General features: G+C 39.5%; 1 protein-coding gene across 9 annotated transcripts in view; it reads left to right on the forward strand.

Annotated features, from left to right (window-relative positions):
• The window catches only part of GIGYF2 (GRB10 interacting GYF protein 2), a 132,670-nt gene that overhangs the window by 79,880 nt on the left and 33,110 nt on the right, over positions 1-19,680 (forward strand). For 6 of the 9 annotated variants that reach the window (XM_021075627.1, XM_021075628.1, XM_021075626.1 and 3 more), the window contains 6 exons: positions 2,248-2,465; positions 2,558-2,720; positions 2,808-2,996; positions 6,219-6,415; positions 7,353-7,512; positions 16,869-17,035. In XM_021075627.1, the coding sequence (XP_020931286.1) occupies positions 2,248-2,465; positions 2,558-2,720; positions 2,808-2,996; positions 6,219-6,415; positions 7,353-7,512; positions 16,869-17,035 (1,094 nt within the window). The remainder of the gene's footprint in view (positions 1-2,247; positions 2,466-2,557; positions 2,721-2,807; positions 2,997-6,218; positions 6,416-7,352; positions 7,513-16,868; positions 17,036-19,680) is intronic. The other 3 variants (XM_021075631.1, XM_021075630.1, XM_021075634.1) reach the window with 1 other exon arrangement.

Below are 19,680 nucleotides of genomic sequence, written 5' to 3' on the forward strand. Positions count from 1 at the left end.
CTTTTTTTTTTTTTTTTTTTTTTTTTTTTTCCGTCCCCTAGCTTTTCTAAATCTTTTTCTCCATTATTTGATATGTCAGTTTTGTCATCAACTTGACAGTTTTCCAAATTTTTTATCCATACATTTTAAAAAGACACTTTGGAGGCTATAAAGATATGTCAGTCTCAAAAAAACATTGTAAACAGAAATTTTTAATTTTTATTTATTTATTTATTTATTTTTGTCTTTTTAGGGCCACGCCCGTGGCATATGGAGAGTCCCAGGCTAGAGGGGTCTAATCGGAGCTGTAGTCACCAGCCTATGCCAGAGCTACAGCAACACCAGATCCCAGCCGAGTCTATGACCTACACCACAGCTCGTGGCCACGCCGGATCTTTAACCCACCGAGCAAGGCCAGGGATCGAACCCGCAACCTCATGATTTCGAGCTGGATTCATTTCTGCTGCGCCATGATGCTAACTCCACAATATGCAATTTTTAAAAAGAATACCATCTACTTTTTCAACCTAGCATATTAAAAATTGAGTCTGATTATATCAATTGTTATCAGTTACTCTGAACATTTTAATCTTTTATTAGGATTGATAAATTAAGTCAAAATCAGTATAAAAATTTTTTATCTTATGAAAATAGTATCAAGCTTTAGTTCTGGTGTAAGGTCTGTAAAGCAGTGGTCAGTCTTAATCTATAGATGTACCTTATCTGCTACATTTAATTTCATGAATAAAATTTTATTAACTTGGTATGATAAGAAAATAGGGGATATAGTTTTATTAAAGTATGGCTTATAGCTGGGTGTGTATGGAGTTGGGAGCATTAAGGACAGCTAAGCACCCTCTCTGGGAGACAAATTTAGGAAACTTAGTAAGAGGGAAACATGAGCCAGATGCCTAGAAGGCTAGATTCTATCACAGTGCATACTTAGAAATGAGACCAGCAGACTGAATACTCTGGAATTTAGCATTTGATCATGAATACTTCTTTGGGATAATGACTCTAGGTTTACATTTAGGTAATCTGGGTATAAAATTCCTTTGTTTGAATAGAAGGTAGTAAATAGTGTTTTGCTGTTACTAAGTTAGGTGTGGGAAGTAGGAGGATAATGTTTTCTTACCTTTTTGTAAGTGGTTTATGAGATGCTACCTGTATTGGTGTTTTAGCATTTTGCCCTTTGGTTTTCAGTTTGATTTTAGTAACATTTAACGTTGACCTCATGTTTTTTATGTATCTCTCGCAGAGAAAGCAGTCAGGATGTAAAATCCTAAAAGGTTAAAACCTGCCTCTTTTTTTATGACTCTCTTAGACTCAAGTTTGTCAGATTTTAACAAGAGTCCCTCTGCGCACCCCACCCCCGCTTTTTAAGAGAAAATGATTTAACTTGGATGTTTTATTCTTAGGCAGTCTTTTTCTGCTAGAAAGTAGATGTACTAAGTAATATGCTAGGGTGGATTTAGGAATGTCCCTGGGGATGTTATACGGAAATAAAAACTCCCCAGGGAGAGTTAGAAGATGAGAGAAAAGAGAAAGAGTAAGCATGTTATTGTGGAAAAAGCAGTAGACGATGCAAAATTGGATTCTGTTTCTATTTTTCATTTTGCAGGTTACTTCTGCTATCAGCAGTTTGTTTCTTAAACTATAAAATTAGGATAGTGGGCTCTATATGACATGTCAGTGCTAGGATTCTTTCACTTTTGGAAATCAGAATTACAAATGGGATCTTGGCCCTAGCAAGTAGGCGTGCTGACACTGTGACTTGACACAGGGAGCTGGTGTTACCCATAAAGAGTCTTTTCATCGGAAGGAAGAAAATGCTTGAAGACTTAGCCGTGAGAAGGCATGGATTTCAGTATGGAAAGATATTCAGTGCTGTAGGTCTTATTTATAGCAGTAGGCTATGTGAGTGGCTAATCAGCATTTCCGTCAGATACCTAGAGCTTGTTAAAAGTATGTTTGAATGACTGTCCTTTAGAAGTGGTTTGTTTTCAATTTATCTTTAAAAGCATGAGAGTATGTTGTGGGGCCCAGTACTTGATGGAGGTAACTACTGTTGTCACTTAGTGATGGGGGTATAGTAAATGATACTGAGCTTTGAGTGCCCCTGTATTTGTCTGACTTTCTCTTTAGTGGGTTGATCCATCTGAATTTGCTGTCAGTTGTGGTTTTCTCCTTTGTTTCCTATCCATGGTTTTCTTTTTCAAATGCTGTAAAACCCGTCTAAGGTTTGTGTCCTCCTCCTCCTCATCCCAGATGGCCCTCGTTCTGCAGGCTGGCGGGAACACGTGGAACGACGGCGAAGGTTTGAGTTTGACTTTCGAGATCGGGATGATGAAAGGGGTTACCGAAGGGTGCGCTCTGGCAGTGGAAGCATGGATGATGACAGAGACAGTTTGCCTGAATGGTGCTTAGAGGATGCCGAGGAAGAAATGGGCACATTCGACTCCTCTGGAGCATTCCTTTCTCTAAAGGTAAGAAATTTGTTGTAAATGTTATGACAGGCACTGACCTTCTTCCAAATCCAAATATGCTCTTAATGTTTGGCTTTATTGTCCTGCTACAGAAAGTACAGAAGGAGCCTATTCCAGAAGAGCAGGAGATGGACTTCCGGCCTGTAGAAGAAGGGGAAGAGTGCTCTGACTCTGAAGGTAGCCATAATGAAGAAGCCAAAGAACCCGAAAAGACAAATAAGAAAGAAGGAGAGAAGCCAGACCGAGTGGGAGTCGGTGAGGCTCATTTTTGTCCCTTTTTTTTTTTTTAAAGATATCAAGCGTTTCTCTAAGTTGTTGATTTAAGGTTACTTCGTGTTACAGAAGCTAGTGAGGAACCACCCCAGAGCTCCTCATCATCTGTAAGTCCAGGTACTCCTTCTGATCATCAGCCTCAGGAACCACCCCAGTTCGAGAGGAAAGAAGAACCCAAAGCTGAGCAAATGGAAAAAGCTGAAGAAGAGAGTCGGACAGAAAGTAGTCTATCAACCAAAGTACCCAACAGGGGGGACGGTATGTATTTGTGAGAGTCCATAAGCTACGCTTGGATTCTCTTGGAGACAGTGATGACAGGAGAGGCCTCTTTATACTGCTTCTGGTGATGAATTATTAGAATAGATTATTTTGCCTACACCTTCCCAGTCACTGCTTCCCCTGTGTGTTTATCCCAGAATTCACCAAAACAGAATTAGAAGCTGCAAGGTAGTCAGTCTTGCTTCTGGCCGCCCTGGTATCAGTCGAGTAAACTGGTTTGGGATCCTCTGCGGGAGGTTGATACCCATGTGGTGGCTGTATGTGTGTCCAGTTGACACATCAAAATGCCATTCTTTCAAAAGAGGCCAAAAAGAACATGGATAAATCTGTGAAAATCCCTTCAGCGTTGCTAGAAAATAAGCTTAAAATCTGTGTCCTTCTCCAGTATTAACTGTGTTAAGTTGCTCGTATACCTTAGTAGGTAGTAGTAATATTCATTTTTTTATTTTTGCATATAATAAAAAAGGACAGTGTAAGGCCTAATGTTGAGAGGTAAATTGATTCATTCACTATAAAAATTCACACCCTTTAACATAGCCTGTGAGATCTTTCGTGATCTGGCATCTGTCTCCCGCTATGCCATTTCAGCACCAGCTCTGTATACTTGGTACCCTATTTTGCTAGCTTCACCTCCTGTTAGGTCCTGAATTGTGCCTGTTCTCTTGCCTTTGTGCCTTAGCACATGCTGCTTTCCCATCCCAAGTTAGGCTAAATGTTGTCTCTTATTTCTTAAACAACCAGCACTGTTTCTAACATAGCAATACAGTGTTATAAAGAACTGTTTATTCTCTTTATTGCCCAGTAAGTACCATTTTGAGAGCTTGAGCCAAGGATTTTTTTTCTTTCAGTTTTTTTTTTTAAATGTCTGTAACAAAATGAATGAATGAATGAATGAATTCAGCAAGTATTTGAGTATTTACTATATATGTCAGGCACTGTTGGACTTGTACTTCTTTCTTATGTAATAGTCATTTTTTTAGTTATGATGTGTCCCCAAATTACTTGTGGTTCATACTCTTGAATGTACATGCCCGGGACCTTATTCTAGGAGAATTTGGGGGTAGGGTCCAGACATGTATATTCTGGGAAAGCTGAAAGATGGCATTAGAGATTGAAGTTCTGGATTTATAGTTTATAGGGGAGATAAAGCATGTGTATATCAGTCACCTCGGGCAAAAGCAATGATTTGAATTGTGATTGGCGGACTGCTGGAATGCTTCAGGAAGCAAGTGTCTTTGAGCTTGTCTTGGAACAATAAGTAGAATTTGGAGATAGGTGTAGCTGGATGGATTAGGAGAGGGCATTCCAGTACTAGTGAAAGCTCAGGGGAGGAAGTGGGCGGACTCAGGCATGGGCAGGAAATCAGCTTCTGTTTTTTAGATCAAGTGTGAGGTATGAAAAGGAGGTTGGTGGGATACACGGTTGCAACACGTACTTGACAGCTGTGTGTAGGGTTAGGTTGTTGTGATGACAGATGGGCTGCTGTGTGACCTGTTGGTCTCCTGATCAATCACTATGACTTAGGCAGTGCACTTGTAAAGAGAGGTAGTGGCAGATGAGATTTCAAGTAGAAATTGGCAGGACATAGTTACTGTTTGTTCTGTATCAGGGCAAGGACAAGAGAGGAGTCAAAGATGAGTGAGATGCCTGAGAGTATTAGGGTATCCTTAATAGAAGAAGAGTGCAAGTTGACCACATTTGGGAGGGAGAGAATAAATTCAGTTCTGAACACCGATTCTGAGGTGCTGATGAGAAATTAGAGATGGACAGAGAGCAGTTGGGAGGGACTAGCTCAGTGGAAAGAGTTTAGGGCCAGAGAGAGAATGAAAGATTTTTACATACATTTTTTAGGGGTGGTAAGAATTGGACTGAGAGCAGAACCTGGGTGATTCCTGTTTTTAGAGGGTAGATAAAAAGAAGCCAGAGAAAATTCTTCAGAGGCAGGAGTAGAGTAGAGTACAGGAAAAGTAAGGAAAGAGAGTGTTCCAGTTTAGAATTGAGAAGATAAGGTCAGACGCTACCAAGGTTAGATGATGGTGATTAGGAAAAACTATTGGACTTGGTGACTTTGGGTCACTGCTTATCTTTGGGAGAGAGATTTTATTGGGGGGTTGGGAGTAAAATTCATATTGTAGCAAGTGTGGGGGGTGGTGAAGTAGAGCCTGCTTGTATAGGCTGTCCTTTTAAGAAGTCTGGCAGAGAAAGGTTAAAGTGAGAGGAGCAGGAATTTGGAGAAGCTGTCTGTAATTGAACAAACAAAGTTTCAAAGGAGAAACTGCAATTGTATCTAATTACTGCCATGCCCCTTGCCTTCTTAAGAGCCTGCTTACTGACTGAGAGGTTGGAAATAGGAATCAAGACACAACCTGTTTTGCAGTCTTTATCCTTTTTTTTTCCCCCCTCTTTGTTTTTTTTAGGGCAGCACCCTTGGCATATGGAGGTTCCCAGGCTAGGGGTCAAATCAGAGCTGCAGTTGCTGGCCTACACCAGAGCCATAGCAACGCGGGATCTGAGACGTGTCTGCAGCCTACAGCACAACTCACAGCAACACCGGATCCTTAACCCACTGAGCGAGGCCAGGGCTCGAACCTGTGTCCTCATAGATAGTAGACAGATTTGTTTCCGCTGAGCCACGAAGGGAACTCCTGCAGTCTCTATTCTTATTGCGAAGAATTTCCTGTGCTGTACAGATAAGACTCCAAGAGCTTTTTGTTATCCTGCAAAATGTAATGTATTATGGTAATTATAACTTGAAATAGGTATTTATTCATGGTAACTGTGCATGTTTTTAATAAAAGTTTTGATGATGAGATATGACATCTTTGAGGAGACTTGCAGTAATTTTTAAACTGTGTTTACTATTCAGAGACATGATGTGCGGAAAGGAGCTGGACTTGATTCTGTTTGTTTTCAAGAGGTGCATCCACAACTATGGGGTAGATGCTCTAGTGACACAGGCTAGCACTGTAGAGGGCCTTCTGGATACCTTCGAATCCTATAGGTTGTCATTCTAAGGAGGTATTTTTGTATAGTAGGAGGAAATACAACACTGCTCCATAAGAAGTAGCTGCAGTGTTCATGACACAGTTCACATTTCTGTTGAGCCTGTTTAGCAAGCTGCCCAACTTGATGACATAGTTTTTCTTCATTAGAGTCTCCATATTGAAGGATTTTCGTCTGTTTTTTTTTTTTTCTCTGTAGAAATGGTTCCAGATGTTCAGCAGCCCCTGTCACAGATCCCTTCAGATACAGCCTCTCCTCTCCTCATTCTTCCACCTCCTGTTCCCAATCCTAGTCCTGCCCTCCGGCCAGTTGAAACGCCGGTCGTGGGTGCTCCTGGTATGGGCAGTGTTTCCACAGAGCCAGATGATGAAGAGGGTCTCAAACATTTGGAACAGGTGAAAATCACGTAATTCTTTTTTTTTTTCTCCTCTCGAACTCTCAAAAAAAATAGGAAACTATTACATGAATATTCAAAAGTGGAACTTTTGTGCACTAGATTTTATGTACCTAAAAAAGTTGTTTTTATGTCTAGTATTTATTTGTGTGAGTAATTGTCTTTCAAATCACTTCATGCTGTTAAGTTTCTGCTATGTAGTAGTCATTATGTCAGGTTATTTTTTGCTCTTCTGAGGTTGCCCTTAGCTGTTTGCTTTTCTTTTTTCTTTTTGGAAATAAATGGAATGCCAAAAATGGCGAATACAAGCAGCTGTGGATAGGGACTGCATCTTCTGTATTTTTTGCCTAAAGTATAACAGGGAAAATAGTTACCGTTTTATTCATGTTTCTAGAGTTCCCTAAGATTGTATAAACAATTATTTATATGTAAAGTAAGTGACAGCTTGCTTTCTACTGAAGAAATTCTCTTTTCTTCAGTATGGACTAGTTGGTGGCAGGAAATAAGAAAGGAAGAAAGAGGGAGTGTTTTAGTAAAACTTGAAGAAGATTCTACTTGTAAAATTATGATCTATTAATATCTGTGTTTTTACAGGTTTAGCTTATATAATTTAGGATTATTGGTTTAAATGGTACTTTTATAAACTTGAGGTTTGATCCATACCAGGTTTGTATTTTAATCTCATTTGGGTTGGCTTAATAATTTTGAGACCTTGAGTAGGGCTTGACCTCTCTGAGCCTTAGTTCCCTCCTCTGTAAAATGAGGATAGTACCTATTTCATGGCGTTGTTCTAAGAATTAAATTATTGCCTACTGTGTTCTTTGCACAGTCCCTCTCACAGATCAAGTTGTTCAAAAAAGCAGATCATTTTTATGTGTGTAAGTATTCATTTAGGATCATTTGTTTCCACAATGCATTTTTTTTTTTTTTCTCATTAGCAAGCTGAGAAGATGGTGGCTTATCTCCAGGACAGTGCACTAGATGATGAGAGATTGGCATCCAAATTGCAAGAGCACAGAGCTAAGGGAGTCTCAATTCCATTGATGCATGAAGCAATGCAAAAGTGGTATTACAAGGATCCTCAGGGAGAAATTCAAGGTAGGTTGTTCCATCCTACTCTGGGTCTAGAACTGTACCATTACCTCCAGACATCCTAAGGTGGTGATGGTTTAATGTTAATTTTCAGAACGGTAGGAAAAATGTCGGTCTATAGCCTTTCTTCATATATAGAGAAGGCTTTTTTATGGGCGCCCCCCATAGTGTGTTACAGTTTCAGTGGGGGAGGGAGTCTAGTGAAAATAATTTGAAAACGGCAGAATATAATTAGTGATATGATAGGGTTATACCCTAACCACACACACACACACACACACACACACACACACACTGTTACTATAGTATGTACTATTATATATATACATATACACACACACTATTACTATAGTATATACTATTTTATGCACACACACACTGTTACTATAGTATGTACTATTCTATATATACATATGTATACACAATTACTATAGTATATATTTTACACACACACACTATAGTATGTACTATTATATATATACACACATACATATATACACATACACACACTATTAGTATAGTATATACTATTTTACACACACACACTATAGTATATACTATTTTATATATACACACATACATATATACACATACACACACTATTAGTATAGTATATACTATTTTACACACACACACTATAGTATGTACTATTATACATACATACGTATGTACACACACACTATTACTGTAGTATATACTATTTTACACACACACACACACACACACACACCACATAAAACTTAAGCATTATGCTTAAGACCCCCTCAGTTCTGGCGTCCCAGCTAGTTAACTAGGCAGTTGAGTCGCATGCATTCTCCGTGTTTCAGTCTCCCTACCAGAAAGGTCTTCTTGGAAGACCTTGCTCGAGTGTCTCACTGAAGTGGAGTTGTATTGTAAATGATGAAGAGCTATGTAAAATGGCTAAGAAGAGTACCATATTATAAAGTAATTGCTTAAAAGATGTGTATGGTGCATAAATTAGATTAGAATGGAGAGAAAATGCTGTGAAGGACACTTGTTAATTTTTCATTTCTGCTTTTGAAGTTTTTGCTCATAACCTGAAACCGGTTGTTGACTGTTTTAGTGTCGGTTTCATGATAGCATTTTACAGTACAGCCTGGGACGTCTAACATAGCTCCGTTTCCATTCTTAGTCCCCCTCCCGTGCTTTATTCTTCTTCATTGCATCTGATACGATCTGGCACTGTATGTATTTGTTCATGATCTACTTAGACACCTATAGAATGTGTTTTAATTAAAACATAATATAGAATATGTGCATTCTAATTAAATTTACTTTAAAGTAGTTATAGCCTCACAAGCAGTTATAAGAAATAATACAGAGATCCCATGTACCCTTTACCCAGTTTTCCCCGTTGGTAACCTCTTCCAAAACTGTAGTTAAATACCGTATCCAGGAGTTCCCATCGTGGTGCAGCGGAAACGAATCCGACCAGGAACCATGAGGTTGCAGGTTCAATCCCTGGCCGTGCTCAGTGGGTTTAAGGATCTGGCATTGCTGCGAGCTGTGGTGTAGGTCGCAGCTGCAGCTCAGATTCCACTTTGCTGTGTCTGTGGCTGTGGCACAGGCTGGTGGCTACGACTCTGATTAGGCACCTAGCCTGGGAACCTCCGAGTGCCACAGGTGTGCCCCTAAAAAGACAAAAAAAACCAAAAAAAATCATGTCCAGGATATTGACATCATTACAGTCAAAATTCAAAAAAGACTCTGAACAACCTTTTATAGAGCAAAACTTTTACATTTAGATGAAGTACAGTTGTTTTGTTTGTTTGTTTTGTTTTTGTTTTGTCTTTTTAGGACTGTAACTGGGGCATATGGAGGTTCCCAGGCTAGGAGTCGAAGCGGCGCTGTAGCCGCTGGCCTACACCACAGCCACAGCAACACAGGATCCGAGCTGCATCTGCGACCTACACCACAGCTCACACAACCCCGGATCATTAACCTACTGAGTAAGGCCGGGGATTGAACCCGAATCCTCACGGATGCTAGTCAGGTTCGTTAACCACTGACCCACGATGGGCTCTCCAACTTTGATGAAGTACAGTTGATAAATTTTTTAATTTTATGGATTGTGCTTTGGGTATTAAGAATTTGTTGCCAAGCTTCAGATCACAAAGGTTTTTACTCAAAAAAATCTACAGTTTTGTGTTTTACACTTAAGTTGGTGATCCATTGAATTAATTTCTGTGTAAGTGTGGCACTGAGGTCAAAATTTATTTTTTTGTTTACGGATGCCCACTTGTTTTGGGACCTTTTGTTGAAAAGGCTACCTTTTCTCCTTTGAATTATTTTTGCACTTTTATTTATTTATTTATTTATTTATTTATTTATTTTTATTTTTTTTTTTTTGGTCTTTTTAGCTATTTCTTGGGCCGCTCCCGCGGCATATGGAGGTTCCCAGGCTAGGGGTCGAATCGGAGCTGGAGCCACCGGCCTACGCCAGAGCCACAGCAACGCAGGATCCGAGCCGCATCTGCAACCTACACCACAGCTCACGGCAACGCCAGATCCTTAACCCACTGAGCAAGGGCAGGGACTGAACCCGCAACCTCATGGTTCCTAGTCGGATTTGTTAACCACTGCGCCACAAAGGGAACTCCTATTTTTGCACTTTTGAGAAAATTCAGTTGAGTGTATTTGGGTTGGTCTATTTCTGGGTTCTTTATTCTGGTCCATTGTTTGACGCCTCTGTTCCTCCAGCCAACACTTGATTACCATAGTATGTGATAAGTCCAGATTCCTCCTAGTGTTTAGTTTTTCTAGTTTGCTTTTACATATAGGTTTTTGGATAATGTTGCCTATATTTACCAAAAATTCTTGCCGAGATTTTAATAGGAATTATGTAAAACCTCTGTACCATTTTGAAGAGCAGTGACATCTTTGCCATGTTGAGTCTTCCCATCCATGAATGTGGTATGTCTCTCAGTTTATTTAGGTCTTGATTTCTCTCATCAACACTGTAGTTTTCAGCATTCTGTGCATGTTTTATTAAATTTATACCAAAGTATTTGATTTTTTTTGAGCAATTGGTAAATCATTTTATTTCAGTGTCTGTTTATTGCACCTATCTAGAATCAAATTTGAGATGTTTATCTTTATTCTTTGACCTTGCTGAGCTCATTTATTAGTTCTAGTTGCTAGATTCCATTTATTTTCTGTGTAGAAATTGTCATCTGCAAATAGGAATAGTTTTATATTTTCATTTCCCATCTGTATGCCTCTTAATTCATTTTGTTGCCTTATAGTCCAACAGTATGTTGAATAAGAGGGATGAGAACAGACATAGTTGCCCTGTGTATCCTACTTTCCTGTCTTACGGGGAACTTTAATAATAATTAAGTGTAATGTTAGCGGTTGGGTTTTTGGAGATATTTATCAAGTTGAAGAAGTGCCCTTTATTTTGAGAGCTTTTATCATGATTGAATATTGGGTTTTGTCAAATGCGTCTGTTGCGTCTGTGATTTTTCTTTAGCCAGTTAAATATGGCTAAATATTGACTGGTTTTTGAATATTGAAGCAGATTTGCATCATTGGAATAAACTACATTTGATCATGTTGTATAATTTTTTTCATATATTGCTGAATCCTATTCAGTAATTTATTGTTAAGGATATACAGGGTGTTTTAGAGTTTTTTTGGAGTTTTTTTTGTTGTACTCATTATCTGGTTTTGGTATCAGGGTAATTAATATTTGCTTCATAAAATGAAGTGGCAAGTGTTTCTTCCCCTTCTATTTTATGGAAAAGATTGTTTAAGTATTTTTTTTTTTTGTCTTTTTAGAGCCGTACTTGCAGCACATGGGGGTTCCCAGGCTAGGGGTTAAATTGGAGCTGGAGCTGCCGGCCTACACCACAGCCGCAGCAGCACAGGATCCAAGCCACGTCTGTGACCTGCACCACAGCTCACGGCAACACTGGATCTTTAACCCACTAAGCTAGGCCAGGGATCGAACCCACATCCTCATGCGTACTAGTCAGGTTCATTAGCCACTGAGCCATGATAGAAACTCCAAGATTGTTTAGAATTCATGTTCTTTTTTTTGTCCCTGTGTGACATATTCTTTAATAGTTTGTGTCGATTAATCTCCTACCCTATGTTTCCTCTCCTTCCTTCCCTCTTCCCTCCGGTAACCACTAATTTGCTCTCTGTGTCTGAGTCTGCTTCTTTTTTGTTATATTCACTGTTGTTGTTTTTTTGGGTTTTTTTTTTTTTTTTTTTGGTATTTTTTAGATTCTCCATATAAGTGATCTCACACAGTGTATGTCTTTCTCTGTCAGATTTACTTTACAAGTCTGTTCATGTTGTTGCAAATGGCAAGATTTCATTGTATTTTATGGCAACGTGGTATTCCATTATACAAGGATACACCACATCTTCTTTATCCATTCATCTTTTGACAGACACTTAGGTTGCTTCCATATTATGGCTATTGTAAATAATGCTGCTATCAACATTGGGGGGCATGTATTTTTTTTAATTAGTGTTCTTGTTTTTTTCAGATGTATATACCTAGGAATGGAATTGCTGGGTCATATGGTAGTTCTGTTTTTAGTTTGTTGAGAAATTTCCTTATGTTTGCCATAGGATGTTAATTCTTTGAAGGCTTTGTAGAAGTCTCCAGATGGAGACTTTTTTTGGAATTTAAAAATTATAAATTCAATATCCTTGATGGTTACAGGGCTCTTTAAATGATCTATTTAATGCGAGTGAAAGTGGTTGTGATTCTTGCTAAATTTATGTGTGTAGAGTTTTCACTTCGTATTTCTTTATTATCTTTAAGAATAAGAATTCTTATCTTTTTAACGTCTGCAAGTGGTTCTGTAGTTATACTCCCCAGTTTCATTCTTGGTATTGGTAATTTGTTCTCTTTTTCTCTTTGTCAGTGTTCTAGAGATTTGTTAATTTTACTGGTCAAACACTCAGCTCTGTTTTATTGATTCTTTTCACTATTTTTTTGTTTCTGATTTTGTTGATTTCTATTCTTAACTGTATTATTTCTCTTCTTCTGCTTCTTAGGGTTCGTTTTGCCCTTTTTCTAGATTCTTGAGGTGGTACTTATTGATTTGAGACTTTTCCCTTTTCTAATGTAAGCATTTAATATCATAAATTTCTCAGCTTATTTAACTGCGTACCACAAATTTTGATATGCATATTTTTTCTTTTTCTTTTTTCTTTTTTTGTCTTTTTAGAGCTGCACCTGTGGCATTTGGAAGTTCCCAGGCTAGGGATCATACTGGAGGTGCAGCTGCCGGCCTACACCACAGCCACAGCAATGTGGAATCTGAGCTGTGTCTGTGACCTATGCCATAGCTCATGGATATGCCGGATCCTTAACCCACTGAGCAAGGCCAGAGATCGAACCTGCGTCCTCATGGATGCTAGTCAGATTCATTACTACTGAGCCACGATGGGAACTCCTTGATATGCCTATTTTCATTGAGTATATATAGTTTTACATTTCTCTTGAGTTCCCGTCGTGGCTCAGTGGTTAATGAATCTGACTAGGAACCATGTGGTTGCGGGTTTGATCCCTGGCCTTGCTCAGTGGGTTGGAGATCCGGCGTTGCCGTGAGCTGTGGTGTAGGTTGCAGACAAGCCTCAGATCCTGCGTTGCTGTTGCTTTGTCTGTGGTGTAGGCCAGCGGCTACAGCTCCTATTTGACCCCTAGAAATGGTTTTAAAAAAAAAAAATTTCTCTTGAGACTTCTGCTTTCACCTGTGTAATATGTGGAAGTGTGTCGTTTAGTTTCCAAGTGTTTAGAGATCTCCCTGCTGTCTTTCTGTGTAGGATTGAACATACTGTGTGTTATGGGGTTTTTTTGTGTGTGTTTTTTTGGTTTTGCTTTTTAGGGCCACTCTTGCAACATATGGATGTTCCCAGGCTAGGGGTCAAATCGGAGCCATAGCCGCTGGCCTACACCACAGCAGTACGGGATCTGAGCTGTGTCTGTGACCTACACCACAGTTTACAGCAACTCCGGATCCTTAACCCACTGAGAGAGGCCAGGGACTGAACCCGCATCCTTATGGATAGTAGTCGATTTCGTTACCGCTGAGCCACAATGGAAACTCCCCACTGTAAGTGATTTAAATTTTTAAAAACCTGTTGATTTATTTATGGCCCAGAATAGAGTCTGTTTGACCATATGGTCTGTGAGTATTGAAAAGAGTGTGTATTTTGCTGTCTTTGGAGTATTGTGTAGGTATCAGTTTGATCTTACTGGTTGATGATAGTATTGAATTCTGTAATCTTTCCGATTATCAGTATAGTTGTTCTATCAGTTGTTAAAGTCACCTATAATTGTGAATTTGTTTCTCTTTTCAGCTGTCAGTTATTGTTTCACTTTTTTCTTTGGTGCAAACATCTTGGTGGATTGACCCATTCATTATTCTTACATAGTATCCATCTCTGTCGTTTTCACTAGTAAATTGCTAATATTCATTGCTCTGAAGTCCACTTTATTAAATAGTAATATATCCACTTCAGCTTTCTTTTGATTGTTTGCTTGATATATCTTTTTCTTTTCTTTTTTGATTTTTAGGGCTGCACTTGGAGCATATGGAAGTTTTCAGGCCAGGGGTCAAATCAGAGCTGCAGCTGAAGAAGGATTGATCCTTTGATCATTATATAATGTCCTTCTTTGTCTTTTATAATACTCTTTATTTTAAGGTCTGTTTTGTCTGGTAAGAGTATTGCTCCTCCTCCAACTTTCTTTTGATCCCTGTTTGTGTGGAATATTTTCTTCTGTCTTCTCACTTTCAGTTTGTATGTGTCCCTGGAAGTGAAGTAGGTCTCCTAAGACAGCATGTATATGGAGTTTGTTTTTGTATCCATTCAGCCAGTCTTTGTCTTTTGGTTGGGGCATTTGGTCCATTTACACTTAAGGTAATTATCGATAGGTATATTCTTATTGCCATTGTAATCCACTGTTTCGGATTTGTTTTTTGTTGGTCTTTTTTCTTCCTTTTTCCTCTTGTTCTCTTCTCTTGTGGCTTGACGACTATCTTTAGTGTTGTATTTGGATTGCTTGTTCTTATTTGTGTGTGTGAGTCGTATAGATTTTGGTTTGCAGTTACCATGAAATTTTGATATAGGAATCTGTATCCATACAAGATTGTGTTTTTTTGTTTGTTTATTTGTTTTGTTTTGTGCTTTTTAGGGCCACACCCACAGCATATGGAGGTTCCCTGGCTAGGGGTCTAATCGGAGCTACAGCTGCCGGGCTTCACCACAACCACAGCAACATAGGATCCGAGCCACGTCTGCGAGCTACATACACTACAGCTCCCGGCAACACCAGATCCTTAACCCACAGAGCGAGGCCAGGGATCGAACCTGCAACCTCATGGTTCCTAGCTGGATTCGTTTCTGCGGCACTATGACGGGAACTCCTATGTCTACACAAGATTGTTTTTAAGTTGTTGTTCTCTTAATTGCAAGTACATCTCCAATGTCCTGCATTTGTACCCTCCTCTTCTCACAGTGTCTGAGTTTGGTGGCATGATTGTACATGGATGATTTCGTATCTTTACTGTATATATGCCTTTACTGGTGAGCCTTGTCATTTGTGATATTTTTGTTTCTAGTTGTGGCCTTTTGTTTTCCACCTAGAAAAGTTCCTTTAGTATTTGTCATCAAGCTGGTTGAGTGGTGCTGAATTCTTAGCTTTTGCTTGTCTGTAAAGCTTTTGATTTCTCCTTCAAATTTGAATGAGGGCCTTGCTGGCCAAGGGCGTATTTTCAGCTGTATTATTGGGCCATGTATCATGTTGCTGGCTTCAGCTCTGAATCCGGGCAATATGATGTAAAATGAAAACCCAGGAAATTCATTGTCATCTGGTTCCTCAGGCCCCAAGGCCTCTCGTCAGTCTGCCACCTTCTCTCTGCCTTTGGAGTCGTCTTCTGCTTGTTTTCTATGTAATGTCCATGGTTTTTAGTTGTGTTTGGCAGGAGGAATGGGGGCAAGTACATCTACTCCATCTTCCCAGAAGTGGAAGTTCCAGAACTTTGTTTTGTTTACAGTTATCTTCCTGCCTGGACCTAAATGATTGGTGTTGAGTAAATATCTGCTGGATCAGTGGTTATGAATGTATTTGTTAATTTTATATATAAAATCTTTTTTTTTTTTTTTTGTCTTTTTGCCTTTTCTAGGGCCACTTCCACGGCATATGAAGGTTCCCAGACTAGGGGTCCAATCAGGGCTGTAGCCACTGGCCTACGCCAGAGCCAGAGCAATGCCACATCTGGGCCGCGTCTGCGACCTACACCACAGCTCATGGCAATGCCGGATCCTTAACCCACTGAGCAAGGCCAGGGATCGAACTCTCTACCTCGTGGTTCCTAGTCAGATTCATTAACCACTGCACCACGACGGGAACTCCTATAAAATCTTTGATTATTTCTTTTTGTAAAACATCTAGAGAATGTTAGTTTTTTCCCCTACCAAGGCCAGATTTAGTCTTACCATGGATAAGTAATAATTTGTCTTAATTTTATTATTGTTTATATTTTGCCTCACCTTCAGTAGTCTCTGACAATGAAAATTAGAAAAGAACATATTCAGCCCTTATATTTTCTATGCCTAAGTGATACAAAGTCTAACAAACAAAAATCTTTTCAGTGTTACTATACTTTTTTTTTTTTTTTTTTTGCTTTTTAGGGCCGCACCCATGGCACATGGAAGGTCCCAGGCTAGGGGTTGAATCAGAGCTGAAGCCGCCAGCCTCTGCCACAGCCACAGCAATGCGGGATCTGAGCTGCATCTGTGACCTGCTCATGGCAGTGCCAGATCCTTAACCCACTGAGCGAGGCCAGGGGTCAAACCCACATCCTCTACTCAGGTTCGTTCACCACTGAGCCACGACAGGAACTCCTACTATACTTTTCTGATAGATGATCTGTAAAGATTGAGTGAGACAGAGATGTTTATGTTCCTTGAAATAATTAAAGCACTGCTGAGAAATTGGAATGTATTGATATAAGGCTTCTTCTTTTTAATTTTTTTGGCCACACCCATTACATGTGTAAATTCCTGGGCCAAGGATCGAATCCAGGGCACAGCAGTGACCCAGGCTGCTGCAGTGACAACGCCAGATCCTTAACCTCCTGCACCACAGGAGAACTCCTAAGGCTTATTTCAAAATATTTTCTGTTGTACTTTATTAGGTTGAAGCCTGTTCACTTCCTTTTGTGATGAATTAAGATACCATACAAGATATTTGATAGGTGCCACCTGAAATAAGTTGTTAGTTCTGGGTGAGAATCTGCCTCAGGAAGCATTTTTTTTCCTCTCTAGCCTGAAAGGATTCTTATTGCCCTTCTGTTTAATTGATGCTATTGTAGGTCCCTTCAATAATCAGGAGATGGCAGAATGGTTTCAGGCGGGCTATTTTACTATGTCTTTATTGGTGAAGAGAGCATGTGATGAAAGCTTCCAACCTCTTGGTGATATCATGAAAATGTGGGGAAGGGTTCCCTTCTCTCCTGGACCAGCTCCCCCCCCTCATATGGTAAGTACTTTACATGTCACCCAGAACGCATAGTAGACACAGAAGCACTTGCTTCTCCTTGTGAACACAATCCAGATGTTACATATAGCGAAGAAGAAACTAGCTCCTTGCAAGCAACTGAAATGGCAGTGGGAATTCTGAATCAGAGGCTCTTTACCTAGCTATAATGATCTGTTCAACACTCAAATATCGGTGCCCATCCTTCTCTCCTTCCCTTTCTCTCCCTGTCTCCCCCTCTCCCCTTTCCTCCCTCCCTCTCTCCCTCTCTTCCTTTCTCCCTTTCTCTCTCTCTGTCGGAGACACACACACACACAGAACCCCATCCATACTCTAAAGGAACAGAATCCTTCAACAGATTTCCAGCAGATGCAGAAGGAGAATGTCTCCTGGCTTACCCACCAGGTCCTGCACGGTCTGGCTGCTTACCTAAGTTCACTTCAGAGCTTTTATGTTTATCTGCTGTGCTTCTACACAATTGACTTCTTAAGAGTTCCTGTTGCTTCTAGTTATAATGCATGTTCTCCTCTCATTTATTTACCTCTGGCTTTGTGACTTCTGGAGTTCTTAAATTTGAGTTTATCCTAAAGCAGAGGTTACTAATATAAAATTCCATTGTTTCAGAATATTTGGAAGACTTTTTCTTTTTTAATATTATTGATATTTTAACTAAAAATTGGATCATACTGTAACTCTTCTATACTAATACTGGAGTACCTTTGAAGAGGAAATCTCCGCAGCTGCCCTGGGGCCTCTCCCTGCAGAATTCCTCTTGGAGAGCTCTGGATCTGTGCCGCACTTTTCCTTTTCCAAGGTTGGGTGCCTGGTTGCTGGCCATAGTCAGAAGTGGCCAAAGTGAAACTAAAAAACAAAAACTATTGTAAACACTGGGCTTCTACAATAACAGCCATTGATTTATTCATCAATGGTATATTGAGGGCCTGTGCCAGGTTCTTAAGAGATGAAGATGCAGTAAGTCACAACCTCTGTAGGCAAGAGAGTTTATAGGTGAGAACAGTGGCTGTCAAACTTTTTTCACCACAGCCCATTGTCTTAAAGAGTTTTACATCATGACTCTGTGTATTCATTACTGTGCAGATATATCTGTGAAACAAATTTCTCAGAACATTTGGTGCCATGTACATGTTTTGTTCTGTCCCACCCCTATCTCCCCACCCCCGCCTTTTTTCTTTTCTTTTCAGTATGTGCATGTTGTGTTTGACCTGGTTATTGATTTCACAATCCACTTATGGGTTGAGACTCTGTATGGATGTATGGAGAGCAGTGAAGGTTTCTAGAAGAGGGGGATTACTTATGACATTTCTGTCGTAAATTCAGAGAAAAATTTCGCTGTGTTTTATTGTGTATAAATTGTATTTTTACCACCTACTCAGAAACTGGGACTAGTTTTTATCTTGGATGTTTCAGAGCTGAAAGCTCATCACTTGCAGCTTGGCATGCTTGCTCTAGTCCATTCCTAGACATCCAGTTATAGAGGCTGAGCCTCAATCAGATCCACTTAAGGTGAAAAACCATGGGAAGCTCTGCTTCCTCTCAGGTACTGCCTTTGCCCATAAGAAAGTTCAACTTGATAAATATACCTTGAAACCTAGGTTTTCATGTAGCAATTTTAGACTAACCTAGTGTAGCTTCTATCCATGACTATTTAATGGGAAAGAAAAATGTCCTTCAGTTTCAGATGAATGCCACTCCAAGAAATCACACATCAAAGGTTTTTTTCTGGAGTTCCCGTTGTGGCTCAGTGGGTTAAGAACCTGACCTGATGTCTGTAAGGATGCGGATTTGAACCCTGGCCTTGCTCAGGGGGTTAAGGATCCAGCATTGCTGCAGGCCGTAGTGTAGGTCACAGATGCGGCTTGGATCTGGTGTTGCTGTGGCTGTTTCGCAGGCCTGCAGCTGCAGCTCTGATTTGACCCCTAGCCCAGGAACTTCCATATGCCACACAGGTTTGGCCATAAAAAGAAAAAAATTTTTTTCCAAAGTATAATCATTGTACAATATTGCCGAAGTTTAACATTATCACCCTTAGGCATTTATTTGTTGCCTTACACTTTACCTTTTTTTATTTTCTTCACTTTTAGCTTTCCAAAATGTAAATTTCAGCCATGTTATTTAAAATGTTAGCTAAAAAACAGAGTTTTACTATAGCTTATTTTTAAACTCGTGGTGCTTTAGTAGCAGTAGAAACACTTTTTGGATAGAAGGTTGTAGTTTTCAAAGCTCTTATATTCTGTTTAATTTTAAATTTCTCATTGTCTTTAAGACATACACTGGCTCCCTCTATTTGTTATGTGCCATAATAAAATTCCTACTGTAACATTTAATTTTACTCCTTTCTGTTTTGTCCTATTTCTCTTAATTTCTTCATACTTTCCAAATTTTAAACCACTTTTTAAAAATTAAAAAAATTTAATATCATGTAGATTTTTTCATTTCCTTAAAGTTTTGTTGAAGTATAATTGATTGACAATGTTGTGGTAATTTCTGCTGTGGTTCAGTTGTACATGTGCACACATCCATTCTTTTCAGATTCTTTTCCCATGTAGATTATCACAAACTATTAGGTAGAGTTCCCTGTGCTATACAGCAGGTTCCTGTATAAATCACTTAAGACTGGGAGAATTATG

This window comes from Sus scrofa, chromosome 15, assembly GCF_000003025.6.
Source record: "Sus scrofa isolate TJ Tabasco breed Duroc chromosome 15, Sscrofa11.1, whole genome shotgun sequence".
Lineage (NCBI taxonomy): Eukaryota > Metazoa > Chordata > Mammalia > Artiodactyla > Suidae > Sus > Sus scrofa.